Source organism: Ictalurus furcatus, chromosome 4, assembly GCF_023375685.1.
Source record: "Ictalurus furcatus strain D&B chromosome 4, Billie_1.0, whole genome shotgun sequence".
In the NCBI taxonomy this organism is placed as follows: domain Eukaryota; kingdom Metazoa; phylum Chordata; class Actinopteri; order Siluriformes; family Ictaluridae; genus Ictalurus; species Ictalurus furcatus.
Window position 1 is genome coordinate 3,021,656 of NC_071258.1, and position 15,207 is coordinate 3,036,862.

Genomic DNA, 15,207 nt, shown 5'->3' on the forward strand with positions numbered 1-15,207 from the left:
CGCTCAACAACTTAGTCTTGTTAGTGAGTGAATATAAGGAGCTTTATGAAAATATTTCATCAGCAATAGTCCAAAGTTGAAATGGAACAAAAAACAACATCTTGGCAACTTCAACATTTCAGAAAATCAGGTTGCAAATCCAGGGGAAAGTGATTTACAGTGATTGAGAGATGCTGATATGAGAATATTTTACTCCCAATATCCCAACAAAAAATAACTGTGTGTCTATTTTTCAGGATGTTCACCGGTACGCGACTGTCGTACAAACAGCTTAAATTCTCCAAACCGCCTCCTCATCGCCAGAGTTACACCAACCTTTAAACAAAACAAAAAAAAGTGTGAAAGCACCTCATTAAAACGATCTCATTAATAAGGCTCGGTTATGGCAGACGGTTTTATATGGAAACCAGTGTTAAACCAGTTAAAATCCTTACAACACTTGTAGTGTTCCATGTTCAGTCCTGCGTGTTCATAGAGCTCATCGTGAATGCTGTATTGCCGACGGTACAAGTTAACCTCTACCACGCATCTCGTTCTTGTCTCTCCTGCCTTCACTGATGCTGTAGTGTTACAAAGATGCACAAAAAGCACACGAGAATAAGAAAGACAGCAGATAGAGAAAAGTATACAGGAACACAGTCCTGTAAAGAAAGCATGCTCACAATGCCGGTTTCAGCACTGATCGTAGTGCTGTCACAGTGAAAGTCTGTTAGAACCCGTCTGTTAGAACCCGTCTGTTAGAACCCGTCTCTAAAGCTCCGCCAGCTCGTCCTGCTTCCGCTCGGTCATCCGGGCGCATCGTGGACACGTCATAGAGTTGTCATAATAACAGTCCCTGATGAGAGTCAGAAGGAAAAATAATGTTAACAAGTCATTCACAAAAGCATCACAGTGCAAAGATCATTGTGAAATGATAGAGCGAGCATCACATCACATTGGACTCACTCTCTCTCTCTCTCACAATGATTTTAACTCAGTCTAAATATAAATCAAGTACGTATAAAACTGTACGTCGGTGCAGCCTGAACGTCGACGAATCTTCAGGATGACGTTTACACAAAACATTTATAAGCCAAAAGTGAAATTAATCAGCAAAAAAACAGTCATCAGAAATGATAGTCAAAATGACACTTAAAGGCTTACTTAATTAGCCTAAAAGAATCGGAAATTTCTCAAAACGACTAATCGTAAAGAGATTTCGGATAAAACCTTTTGCGTATGAATGCTTGTTCGGCAGTGAAAGCTGCGTGGTCAACCGAATCATTCGAGCCTGACCTGTGGAAAACAGCAGAGCAGTCGTGGCACACTGAGGTGTGGCTGTCGAACGGGAAGAGAATATCCCCCTCCTTGCACAGCTCACACACGAAACCTTTGGCCTGGCATCGCTGAAAAGAGAGCGAAGAGTAACAATATCTCCTTCTGTTAACGTGGTCGACTTTGAGTGCTGATCATAATAATCTTTACTCATACAGCACTGATGAAGGATCAGGGTTAGAACGTTTAGAACGATTGAACGACGCACACGTCGTTGCTTTTTTATACCGGGTCTCTCTGTAATGCAGTGATTTCAATTTAATACGTGACAATAACTGACATCATTCATGACTACACTACTGGTCAAAAGTTTAGAAACACTCATTCTTTATTAAAAAATTTTTCCCCATACATTTTATAATAATAATAATAATAAAGTCATCAAAACTCTGGAGAAAACTATGGGAATTATGTCATGATAAAAAAAAAATCTGAAATAAATCTAAATAATTTATTATTTTTTGCATTGAATTTCCAGAAATGTATTCTTGTCATTTTCTTAACTGATTTCTTGAGGCAAAATTACAAAAATTGTGTCACTGTCCAAATACTTATGGACCTGACTGTAGACACGGATTGCGACACTGTCCTAATATTGGATGTGTGTAAATGCTTGAGCTGACTCTTCACTACGAATAATTTATTAATTAATAGGTTGTGCTTTAAATTTAAAATCACATACACGAATAAATAAAATGTATTTACTACAAACAAAATTTGTGGTTTTGATCGACACGTTCACAGAGGAGCACACCAACATTCCAGATATATATATTTTTCAAAAACAAGAAGAATTGGAAATAAATGTTTTTTCATTGACAGTCACGATACGTAAAATAAAAAAAACAAAAAAAAAAAACGAATGATTATACTCTTTATTAATACCATTACTTCTGATTAGCAAATTCACATGGTCTCACCTCACAGTCGAGTTTAATGTGCTTGGCGAAGGTGGTGTGTATCTCGGTGAGAGAGCAGCTGAGACGACCGCTGGAGATGTCGATCAGGTCCTGTAGACTGTACATTTCATCGTTCTCCACAAAGTGCTGCCGATCCTGAAGCTGTAGCAGGAGAGAAATATGTTTAACCATTCCCTGAACAGTCAGAGCTTATCTTCCCCAATGACATATTAATAGATACCTAGTATTTCTGGTGTGACTTACAATCACGCCCTAACAAGATGAGAGCCTCGAGTCTGAACTTCACGCATGAGCCGAATCATGATCAAGACTTCACTTTTTTTCAGCACCTAAAGATGGCACTGTTGCTACATGTACATGCAATACAGCTTACTTCCAATCTACATGAGTCAGCATTTTTCCAGCCAGGAGTTTTTATGCTATCAAGAAGGACATACTTGGGGGGAAAAATGTCACATCACAAAAATCCATCCATCCATTTTCTATACCGCTTATCCTTCAGGGTCGCGGGGAACCTGGAACCTGTCCCAGGGAGCATCAGGCACAAGGCGGGGAACAACCTGGACGGATGCCGATCCATCGCAGGGCACAAACACATACATATTCACACATCCACTCATACACTACGGACACTTCGGACGTGCGAATCAGCCTACCATGCATGTCTTTGGACTGGGGGAGGAAACCGGAGTACCCGGAGGAAACTTTAGTTCAGGACCGCGTCGACACCTGAATGAGGCTAACGCAGATCAATCTACTCGATCATATCAACGGGTCTGAAAACTTCCGAGCTTGTTCAAGATGACAACGGCTGACTTTATCATCTTCGGCATTATTGTGCAACGATAACTACAGTCAAGACCAGTTTCATCTTAAAGCCTTGTACCTGCAGCAGCAGTCTGGCTTCCATGGCCTCTTTACAGGTGATGAAGTAGGGCTTCATCAATAATATATCCTGACGCAGCTTCTATAATTTGGAAGAGAAAACAAAATCAAAATCCTGCAGCATTGTTTATCGTTGGCATAACAGGGAATCATTTTATATTGATTACAATGATAATAATCATAATAGTAATAAAACAAATAAAAGCAGTACAAAAATCTCACCCTGATTTCCACCAGTTCCTCTACAAAGTTAAAGAGTAGTGGGTTTATCTCCTTCAGCTTCAGCACAGGTCGGGAGATCATAAGCGTCAGATAACGCATGGACGAGCGACACACCTACACACAGCAAGGCGGAGCAGGCTCGTTTTAGAACACTGTCGAGGTACGCGTACGTGATTTTACACGTTCCGTACAGGAAGTGTAAGCACATCTACGTTGTCTACGTAAGTTATAAAACACTTTGGAGGGGTGTGCTGTAATAGGAAATGAATTAACGACAGAGTGGTGGGATGAATCGGGGTTCTTCAAGTTATCACCTTGAAGTTGATTATTGTCCAATATCACGTTTATTTAGCATTTATGGAAGGAGTCTCCAGTGTCAGCGCTGGAGTTCTTCAAGCGAAAGAAAAAAAAAAAAAGAACAGAGGCTTGTGAGGGAATAAATTTGTTACGCAGACATTCCACAATATGAAAATAGAGCTATAAACAGATTAAAAAGTCAGTCCTTCCAGGATTTTGCGATCTTAAATTAACGCAAACTCCGCAATATTCGGAGGAGTTCGCAATTTTTCAAAATTACCGCAGATTTTCCGCAAAAGCGGCATAAAAAACTCAGCGACATGCATCGCAAATTTTGGAGAAAAAAAAGCCGCAGCAAAATCGTGTGTTTTTGGCCGCAACAATCACCGAAAAAAACCTCTGTAAAATCCTGTACGGACTGAAAAGTATGACGCGTTGTTCTTTAATAAATAAAATATTGTAATCATTGGCAAACCGCTGTGGTATAAAAAGAATAAAACATGCTGCTATAGAAAAAGAATCAACTTCAGGGTATTAACAGTAACTCCACATCAGCCCATTGTTCATTATTTTCATATAACACCACAGGAGGTTTCATGTACAGACCATCTCGATCCAAAGTTCTATAAACGAAGCGTACGGCTTCTCGGATTATACGCTACCTTTTTAGGCTCAAATTCCCAGTTGTGAATGACACGTGCAGGGATGATGGCGGTGTCGTTCCAGTGGCAGCTGTTGCAGTAGTACTGTCCCGTGTAGTCACACTGCCTCGCCTCGCTCGGGATGCCTCCTACAGGATCAAGCACAGCACAGATTCGTGTAAATTTTACCTGTATTTACAAATACATGTAAATTCATGCATATTCATGATTATTATTATTTTTATTTATTTGTACATATGCAAGAACTTGCAATTTACTCTTAAAAGTGACACAAGCTTCGTAGCAAGCCAGATCCTACTGTATGACAAGTTAGACTTCAAATGGACTCGGATGAACCGAGTACCGCCTACTCAAAGTGAGGAACTGGTCCCTAAATTTGATGGCACATTGATAGTACAGACATTTAGTTCACTTTTTGTTTTTTTAAATTGTTGAAAAATATAATATGCACGATTATCCAAGTCATACTTATTCATGTAAGTTGCTTTCGACGATGAAATACCAGCAAATACTGTAATATTTTAAATAATATGGAGTATTAACATGATACATGATATGATACAACCCGGTTTTATGAAAAATCTGCACCAATTTCAACAGAGGAGTAAAAAAACATCTCCAGGTTCACAATATGACCAAAATATGACTATGTTCTTGCTAACTCACCAACACAATTGATCTAAAAGCTATGATAATATGGTCACGTGAAAATTTTTTAAAAAAAGTATTGATTTTGCTCCCCATCCTCTGAACCAGCCACAGGGTGAACACTTACTGAGAGAGATCTGGGCTCGGCACTCGGCACATCTGTAATCCTGTTTGTCCAGGCCAATCTCTGGGCAGATGTTTAGTTCGTACTCCGACTGGTGGCTCACTTTAGACCTCACGCACTGCTTTGTGATGAGATTCATGCACTTACTATGGCAACGGTAGTAACAACCTGCAGTGAACGGATGCAAGAAGTTATTTAACGCCTAAAGCACACGGATAGTCAGTAAAAAGTCCTGACTATAAATATATTATATATACACACACGTGTATGTATGTATGTACGAAAATAAAAACCTAATGATAGGGTCATATTTAGGTCTCGCCTCACTATGGGAAACTAAATGCAACTGGATGGCTGTGTTGCCTAGCAACCACTGCCTTGAGGCTCTACAGAGTCGGTAAAGAGGCTTTGTGCTGTTTTTTCAGTTCCCTCGTACATCATTTCAGGCAAAAAAAAAACAACCCCAGAGTATTTAAGAACATACAGAACCGAAACACTATAAACTGACTGTGAAGTAACTCCTGCTTTTGAAAATAAATCTCAGGAACAAATTTTTTTTATATTACGGTATAATAAGGTACAGAAGGCACGTCATTTCTTAGAGCCAGGGGGATATAAACTTTTGAACAGGATGATCGGTGTAAATTCTTATTATTTAGTTTCAAGATTTTATTTTACTGTGAATAAAGGTTTAAAAAAAACAAAAACATTTGCAGCCCAGGCGCACGTTCAGAGCGTGTAAGATGCTAAAGTGCTAAGTATCTATTACATGTAAAAATCTTGTCAGCTGAATGTAGACTGTAGAAGGATTAATAAATAATCAGACCTGTGCACGTGTACCAGGTCTGAATAAGACCCCAGATGATGGTGCTGCACTTATCACACGTCTGTTTGACGCTCTTGCTCTTCTCCTTAGAGAAGCGATGCTCCAGCAGGATCCGCAAATTGGGCTCGTCCTCCTCCGGGTCCTAATGGGTTATAGGACACGCAGACACGTCTTTCAGACACTAAACACCTCCGACAGTAGTTATAATAATAATAATAATAATAATAATAATAATACTCTTAACAGCAATAACAATTATGACAACTACTATGAAAAAAAACAATACACTATTAGATGCTTAAAATCACACTCCGACGTTACCTTCAGTTCCTGGAGTTTGAGGCGAAGGTGGATGAGTTTGGCCACGGTGTCCTTCTGTCTCTCAGAATGTTCCGGCAGCTCCAAGATCAGTTTCTTACACTCCTCTATAGCCTGCTTCAGCTGCTCGATGTCTGACGCCACAAAAGAACCCTGAAGAGAGATCAAATAAGTTTTGTGAACTATTCATTTAGTTTTAATCAACATCACTATTCAAACTTGTGTCTTTCTCTTTACTCACACTTATGCTTGTGCAAATTGTTTCTAAACGCTACAAGGGAGAAACACATAAGCAGTAAAACACTTCGGGGCTGCTGTTATGAGACAATAAATCAGTGGTATGATGAGGTGGAAATTATTGTCGTCACACTGAATAACAGCACATCCATCAGCGTTTTATTCCTGTTACCAAAGCAATTCATTATTATTATTATTATTATTTGTTATTCGTTAACGAAGGACACATCGGACTTCTTATCCATTTATAGTCACGTTTAATTATTGTATTCGCTGTGCACTGAAGATATTTGGGTTTGAGATCGAAAGATGAATAAGAGACGACAGATCAGAATTTCAGCTTTCATTTCATTTCTCATATTTACGTCTAGACGCGTTTAAACAACTTATAACATGGAAGCTTTTGCTTGAACCCACTCGGGGTTTTTTTCTTCGAGTGATCAAAAATATTGGAACGTTACTGATGGGTGTTTCTTTCTTCCCAGGTGTGTCGTGTTAAACTGATTGTTTAAGGAATTAATAGCTCTGAATGTCTACTCTTGGTTTGAGTCCTAGGTTTGGCTGTGAAGAGTGCGTTTGCTGTTAAAAAAGGATAAACCAACATGAATATCAGAGAGCTGTCTATGGGAGAAAAGCAAGCCATTTTGAAGCCGAGTAAAGAGGGAAGCGCTATCAGAGCCATTGCACGAGCATCAGGCACAGCCAATAGTACAATTTGGAATGTCCTGAAAAAGAAAGAAATGTCTGGTGTACTAACAACCAGACATGGAACAGGTCGGCAAAGGAAAACAACAGCAGTTGATGACCGAAACACTGTGAGAACTGTGAAGAAAATCCCAAAAATAACAATCCACAGGGCAGGGGTGAAGGTATCGCAATCCACCACTTGAAGAAGACTTCAAGATGAGATGAGCACCAAAAGTTCAGGAACCAAGATTAATCTCTACCAAAGTGATAGAAAGGCCAAAGTGTGAAGAAAGAAAAGGATCTGCTTATGATCCAAAACCTCCTTAAGAGGAGACTGAAGGGAGAAACCTTCCAAAACGAACAACAACTGGAAGAGGCTGCAGTAAAAGCATCATAAAAGAAGAACGCAACAGTTTGGTGATGTCAGTGGGTCACCAGCTTGATGCAAGGATATGAAACCAAATGTTACGTGTTATTTACTGTAAGACTGTCTGTTCATATACTTTTGCTCACCTAAAAATTGGGTGGTCTACCAGCAAAAGTGTCAGTTGTTTAACACATCTAGATGTAAATATCAGGAAATGAATCTATCATCTCGTATTCATCTTTTCATCCCAAACCCAAATGTCGTCAACGTATAGCAGAAACAAGAGAACTGGCCTTGCTGTTCCAATACTTTCGGAGGGGGCTGTATCATGGAAATACTTTTATGTCCTCACTCTGTCCTCTCACACTGGAACCATTAACAATCCAATAGATTTCAAATCCTTCGCTGTTTCACGGAAAACAAAAGGTTTCAGACATGTCCTCCATTTTAATAATTTAATGGTGTAATTAAAGAACTGTCTAAAACGTGCATCACGTGATCAACTTCATAAGATTAATATGCCACAGATTTGGCCAAAACACCTTAAAAAAAAATAAACACTTATATGTTTAAATATGTTTATTTAGGGCTGAAGCACTACCTTATATATTGACACCAAAAAATATTTATTACTATGTTCCAACAATGCAAACTGTGTTGTATAATATTTTACTTGTATTACGCTAAACCATAAGTTAAGTACTTTAACGTTGTGATTGTTTTAAGGCATAACTTTTATGCGATAATTTCAATCTGAAATAGTTTAGCACCATATTGATTATCATCATAAAGCCCAGCACTATTACGTTATTTGCGTTATTTAACGTAAAGGCGTTTTACATTTCATTTCATGCTTAAAAAAATCCACACTTGTTCATATACATCTTGGATCACTAGCCCATCTATAAAACATGAAAACAAGCCTTTTACTTTTAGCCATCAAATTAAAATGCTGACTTTGCGGAAAAAACAAGGTTACAGAGAGCCGCAACACCACATGCACTGAAACACTCAAACGGTTTCCCCTTTTTAAAAGGAAGCAGAATCATAATATACCCAAGAACCCATTAGGTCATAAACATTAGTGCAAAATTGTTTTATTTTTATATAAAAATCACCACAGGTCGTGAAAAATGGTCCTCGGCCAGCCCTAGGTCCATGGTTCGGTCAGAGTTTTGGATCTTGGTCTCTGTGGAGAAGAGCTCCGGTCTCACCTCTGTAGAAGCAAAATGTTACAGCCATTAAATCATACACATCACATCCTGTGTTTATTCTTTTGCTGAAGAAATCAATGCCCACTGCAGCAGCTCTCTCTCTTTCCCAATCGACACAGCTTTACATAAATCCCAAGCAAAAACTGGAGCATGTGACAATGGCGTGACTTAACGATTACCTCAGCAACAGCAGTAAAGAAAGCAATAACTCTGAAAGGAATGCATGTATGATAAACCTAACAGGACCATAAAATCGTTTTAGACCTCAGCGCTGTTGAATTCTCAACTCTGATTGGTCAGAAGGTGTCGATTCGTTTTCTAACAGCAACACACTTCGGGAGTAACTCAAATGTATATACAAATTATAGCTCATACAGCGACGGCTCATTAATTACCGACTTGTACTAAGACTACAAATAATAAGATGAACAGACGTGTTGTTATTTAATGAAGATCAACATATAAGCGTTGATATGGTGACGTACGTTTTCCTCCACGAGAAAGTCTTCAGGACAGAAATGAATGAAAGTGATGAAATGAAGCGGACGTCTATAACGTATAACAGGATAACATTAACTTACTTGTTTTTTACGGACTTTCCACAACAACGTGACTATTAATGGATTTTTTTTTTTTTTTTAATTTTTTAAAACGATGACATCCTGTTCTTTAGCAAAGGAACGCATTCAAAATAATAAACCAGGCTACCTTTGTTAATCTGTGAATTGCAATAACATGATAAAAATAAGTAAGCAATAAAGTGAGGAAGAATATGACAGTCTATTACAAAAGTCATGATAAATAGTCTGATCTCTGTCTACCGCATCTGCAGTTGGTTTTTGTGCGATTACACACAAATACATTTAATTAAAGAATTTAATCCATTAGACTTCCATTATAAATGAGTTTTTGATTAAAGAGCTTTTTCTGAGGGGGGAGAGTTCATGGAAAATTGTCACTTCTAGTCTGTGGTAAATACACATGCACTAAAGATACTGTGGATAAAGATAAGACGAAAGTATGGATCAGGTTACAAGTGCTAAATGTTATGGCTATGCCTTATCCTTATGCGTCTTTGCACGAATCAAAATCCTAAAAGAATTATAAAGTTATCATTGACTAGTTTTGTTTATAAGAGGAGGTGAATTTGTACCTGCGTAGACTTCGCAGCACAACATGGTTTTAAATCCCGACAGTCGCTTTACACTACGGTCACTACAGGAGCTCCGGTTCATACAGCAGCAACACTTCATTTACCTGTCTGGGACAGTCTTTATATAAGCCGCATGTCTAACCAAGCGAAATAAAAGTACTGCTGTTCCTGTTTCAATTACACTGTTCCTGTTTCATTTCTCTCTTCTCCATTCTTCTCTCAAATCCTGCTAACTCTGATTCACTGTACATCCTTCTCACCGCAACAACAGTCTTAAAGTATATAAATCAATGATAACAGAATCAGTAGCTATAACACTGATCGCCAGAACATAGACACAGTTGCAGTCAAAATTATTCAACCCCTTCATGGCAAGCATCTGTAGTACTTAGTAGAGCTCCCTTTTGCTGTTATGACCTGCAGCAAATGAGACGCAGAGCTTCTGGATGAATGGATAAACAGACAGATAGAATGACTGATCAATCAACAGGATGGACAGATTGACAGATAGAATGAATGGTTGGACAGACAGTCTGATCAACCAACTGGATGGATGGATGGATGGATGACCTAGCTAGAATTTACTTGATAAAAGACAGATATCTATTACGTAATAGACAAACGATTAAACTGGAGAACATCCTGCAGCTCTGACTACTCCTGACCCAGACCCCACCCTCAGGTTTAGCAAACAAATAGCAAGAGAAGACATTACATACAGTGGAACTTTCTCTCCAGATCTCTCTGTGCTGGTTCTCTTCAGTCTCATATGGCAGGAGAACTCTCAACCATACCACGATTCTCAGTAATTAACAACATTGCAAAAAAACAAGCCCATGTCTGACATGGCATTCTTTATGATTAATGTTTGTGCTGTTTCCTGTTTAAAAATAAATAAATAAATGTGACACGTAATTCATTTGGCAATAAATGACTGCTAGTTGTTAGACAATCAGCTTGTTTCTTCACCACAACTAGCATGCATTTAGCAATACTGCAATTCCTCTTTACTTAAACGACCCCAACACATCTCTGATGGAATGGGCGGGGCTTTGCTAAGAATGAAGGGTGGGGTGAGAAAAGAAATTCAGAGCCAGAAAAACATTTAAACAGAAAAGTGAAACTAAGGGTGCACGTATGCAGTGATAAGTCAGATCTGATCCTTGGTGTGTTTTGTTTAGGCAGGTGAGAACGCAGCAGTCACACTCGCCCTGTTCCCTTTGCACAGACTCACCCTGTTTCAGAGGATCCTTCCTGTCTGGGGTGCCATCACTTTCACTCCTGTCAAACGGGTTGACGTGACCCTGACGAAAGCGTGCAAGTCTCTCATCGTATTCCATATCGCTGGTTACACCTTTCAAGGACACACACACACGCTATATTGTGTAATATTGTGTTCATATTATAAGTTCATGATTATATTCAAAATTCTCAAATCTGTGTGTGTGTGTGTGTGTGTGTGTGTAAGTGTCTGTAGTTTTGTAGGTTCTCCCCATGTTCATGTGGGTTTCCTCCAGGTTCTTCGGTTTCCTCCCACCTCCCAAAAACACGCCATTAGGTGGACTGTCTACACTAAAGGTTAGTCTGTGTGTGAGAGAGAGAGAGAGAGAGAGAGAGAGAGAGAGAGAGAGAGAGAGGGGGTGTGTGTGTCCAATCCAGGGAGTATTCCCACATCACATCTAGTGTTCCCGGGATGGAGTCCGGATCCATGACCAGGATAAAGCGATTACTGAAAACGAATGAATGTTCTGGTACTGAGTATCAGTATCCTATGAACGCATGGCAGTGTCACGCCTCTGATGTGTCGACTCGGTGTCGACTCATTTCCTGAACACGTCAGAATCGGATCAGTATCCGATACATACAAAATAGAAAAAGGCGGATCAATGCAATTGGAAAATTGACCGATTTTCCCCTTTAGTCATATAGATTTTATATTGAATAACCCATTTAATAATAGTAAACATACATTTAATATGTCCAAAACAACATTTTGAATCTTTTTTTTTTTTTGGCCAAATGTATGTTTCTGCATCATTAGCTCGTGCACAATAAACTGACACCTCTCAAATCTGATGTATATTATAAATAAATCACACCACAATGACAGTTTATCATACAATAAAACCTAATGTTTATATATTAAACCGTTTTTAAAAAAAAAAAAAAAATACACTTATTGGTGAATCGAGCTCTATTTGTTTTCAATAATACAACTCAGATGTAAACATCTATAGCTATGCTAGCTAACGTTAGCTAACTAAAGCCTGCTGTCAACAATAGCCGCAGCTATAACATACAAAAATTGCTGAAATGCACCATTTAATAAAAATTTAATTCTAACGCAGTTCATAGTGTTAGCTATACAGATATCATGCTAGCTAGCTAGCTTCAGGAGCTAATTAGCCGACTAGGCTGCTCCAGATCTTACCTCATATTGATTTAACACCAGCATATTATTCAAAGATGTCATTCATCCTGGAAATTGCTAGCAAAACGAGTTAGTGTTCGGTTTCCATGTTTGCACAGAGATGAGAGTTTTTGCTTCCACCGACCAAAAACATCATTCCTGTCAACCCAAGCTGAATCAGGGTTGCCAGGTCTGTCTGAAAGCGGAAAAAAAATTATACATATCTAGAGTCCATCAAAATTGAATTTGGTGTCTTAAATCTTTTGTGTGTGTGTGTGTATGTCTCTTGTCGCTGTAGACACAAATAAGAGAGTATATATATTTAAAAATTATAACGTGTTTTGTAGATATTCTCATTTCAAATTTTCAATGTATCATTTCTGGGCAAACGGTGAAACAAATGTAATGATTCATCTTGTACTCGTCTAATTTGCGCCCAATCAAATGCTCTCTAGCACACGTTTGTCCCGCCCCTGAAATTAAACTGGGCGGGGCAAATCTCTGTACAGTAGCTGCAAGTTAGCATCAAACATTCGATTGTGTAATTGTGGTTGATTGTGTGGTTGTGGTTGTGGTTATGCAGCTTCGTGCATGTTAGTCTACTTCCAAACAAGAGTAAAGATAGACGCAGTTTGTGATGCAATGTGTATGTGTGTGTGTGTGTGTGTGTGTGTGTGTGTGTGTGTGTGTGTGTGTTCTCATTCTCTCTTTAAAATCTTCATCTTGGATCAAACATATACGACCATTGTGTGCTGCACTATGTGCTGCAAGACACAGTATAACATACATTTTTTGTGTGTGTATCCAAGCATTTGGAGATATTAAGGCACGATAGTTTATGTGTGTGTGAGTGAGAGAGTTGTCCAAAAAGCTTGTTTCTTGATACAGTTTTACTTCTCGTATGAAATGTAAGTCTCTCACTTCTGCCGATCAGTAACAAACACCCCATGACCCGATGCCATTGCGAGTCACGGTGTCCGGGGGTCTATGCTCCAGGATAGCGAACATGGATTTGAAAATTGTCTGTGAAAAATCATGCATGCTTAGTTGAGAACAAGCTTTATTTAAACTTGCGGCCACTTATTTCACTAAGCGGAGCGACCAGGACGGCCTCCGGACACGGTGACGCCATCTTGGAATTATTTAGCCAGTTTGCTAAGCCACTCTTGAGTCTGTCTAGAGTTGGCAGGATGTTTGGCATATCTCAAATTCTGTTTGTCGTTGTGTAAGTCAGTCAAACCGTTCCACAAGCACACACGTGCACACACACACACACACACACACACACACACACACCCTCCCTGACTTTCTGTTTTAAAAGGAAATACGTCAACATATGGAGTCAAGTCATAGCTTGACTCACCAATCACACAAACCATTTAACAAGCATTTTAAAAGTTAAATCACTAAGGTCTTCAAATAATCTTGTGTTACTACAGACACTGTCATACATGAAGAACATTTATGAACAATATACCAATTCACTGATATCACTGACGTTGAGAATAGGATCAGGAGATGATTATAAAAGGAGACATCACTTTGGAAGGCAAATAAATAGTTCGTGCATTGATATGTAGAAAGCAATATTAATTTCCAGACCCCCGGACAGATTAAAACATGAGTGCAAAGAAGGGTGGTCCAAATATGCAGGATAAATGCACATCTGGCAATATACACAATATATGCACAATATATAGACACACATTGTATGTTGTGCTGAGGTTTGTGTTTAGCGCCCTCTGGCGTCTACTTTATTAAAGCAACACTACAACTGGCAAAGTAATAATACATCAATTTTCCATACTGCTTATCCTACACAAGGTTGCAGGGGAGCCTGGAGCCTATCCCAGAGAACACCCTGGACAGGGTGCCAACCCATCGCAGGGCACAATCACACCCACATTCATACACTATGAATACACTATGGGAATGCCAATCAACCTACAAGGCATGCCTTTGGACTCGGGGAGGAAACCAGAGTACCAGGAGGAACCCCAGAAGCATGAGGAGAAAATTCAAACTCCATGCACAGAGGGCGGGGGTGGAATTCAAGCCCCCAACCCTGGATGTGTAAGGCAAAAGTGCTGACCACTAAGCCACTGTGCCCCCTCCCAAAGTAGTAGTAGTAGTAGTAAACACAGCTGTTCAGCCACGCTCCCCTCACTTTTCTTTTCTTCTTAAAAGGCCTCTCAGGAGGCATATGTACATATCTACAGTATCTACCAAACCATATCACTACTTTCATGTCTGAAAGTGCAGTGTAGAATATCTAGTGCTCTCCTGAAATCCTACAATGCCTCGCAATAGGTTAGCATCCATATGACGTACACTGGAGGATGTAGAGCAGTATAAGAGGTAGGGTGTAATTTTGGAGTAGTTTGTGTAGTTTCAACAGCAGGGGTGGAGTTAGTTGAGACGGAAGGATAATGGGACTTGTCAGTGTTTTCACTGAAATTGCAGAGGGCTCTAAATATTACAGAGCCCTCCTTTAAAGGCAGCTAGGGTGCATCTTGTTTTTCTTTTTCATAGGCCTTGTGGTGTGCAGTGGGTATAGCGTTGCTGCCTCACAGCTCCAGGGTATCCTGAGCTCGAGTTATTGTCTCAGTGGACGATCTGTGCATGTTCTGTCCATGTCCGTGTGGGTTTCCACACCCACCTCCTAGGTGGATTGGCTGAGATAAATTGCCTCTAGGTGTTAATGTGTGTGTGCATGGTGCCCTGCAATGGACTGCTTGCCATCTAGAGTGTAGGCTCTGGATCCTGACCAGGATAAAGCACTCCACAAATGGAGACCTCTCTTTTCTGACAATTCAGACTGTTAGTGATGACAAATGTCGCCATTTCCCACATATCCGTTTTCTATGTTTGTATTTGAAAAGATAATATTAACACTTAGATGATGGATACTGGTTTAGGTTCT

General features: G+C 39.5%; 1 protein-coding gene across 3 annotated transcripts; it reads right to left on the reverse strand.

The window, feature by feature from the left end:
- Positions 1-15: 15 nt before the first annotated feature.
- On the reverse strand, positions 16-12,486 carry def8 (differentially expressed in FDCP 8 homolog). 3 transcript variants are annotated; one of them, XR_008385677.1, is made up of 13 exons: positions 12,306-12,486; positions 11,109-11,228; positions 8,626-8,723; positions 6,220-6,369; positions 5,899-6,040; positions 5,076-5,240; positions 4,301-4,428; positions 3,342-3,455; positions 3,121-3,201; positions 2,235-2,375; positions 1,276-1,385; positions 663-835; positions 16-560 (listed from the first exon to the last, which is right to left on the reverse strand). XR_008385677.1 is itself a non-coding variant. In XM_053622533.1 (12 exons), the coding sequence occupies exons 2-12, from the start codon at positions 11,212-11,214 to the stop codon at positions 751-753; spliced, it is 1,320 nt and encodes a 439-aa protein (XP_053478508.1). In that variant the 5' UTR covers positions 11,215-11,228; positions 12,306-12,486; the 3' UTR covers positions 16-750. The 3 variants fall into 3 exon arrangements, 2 of the variants coding, with proteins under 2 accessions (XP_053478508.1, XP_053478510.1); XM_053622533.1 differs by having other exon boundaries at positions 16-835; XM_053622535.1 differs by lacking the exons at positions 11,109-11,228; positions 12,306-12,486 and adding an exon at positions 9,875-9,976 and having other exon boundaries at positions 16-835.
- Between the last annotated feature and the right edge of the window lie 2,721 nt (positions 12,487-15,207).

What these genes read in the sequence shown, in the direction of transcription:
- def8 (XM_053622533.1), bottom strand. Translation starts at nt 11,214, where the DNA reads ATGGAATACGATGAGAGACTTGCACGCTTTCGTCAGGGTCACGTCAAC. An exon ending in GACCTGGTACACGTGCACAG is followed by an intron (nt 5,241 to 5,898) that starts GTCTGATTATTT and finishes CGTTCACTGCAG; the next exon opens with GTTGTTACTACCGTTGCCAT. An exon ending in CCGAGCCCAGATCTCTCTCA is followed by an intron (nt 4,429 to 5,075) that starts GTAAGTGTTCAC and finishes TTGATCCTGTAG; the next exon opens with GAGGCATCCCGAGCGAGGCG.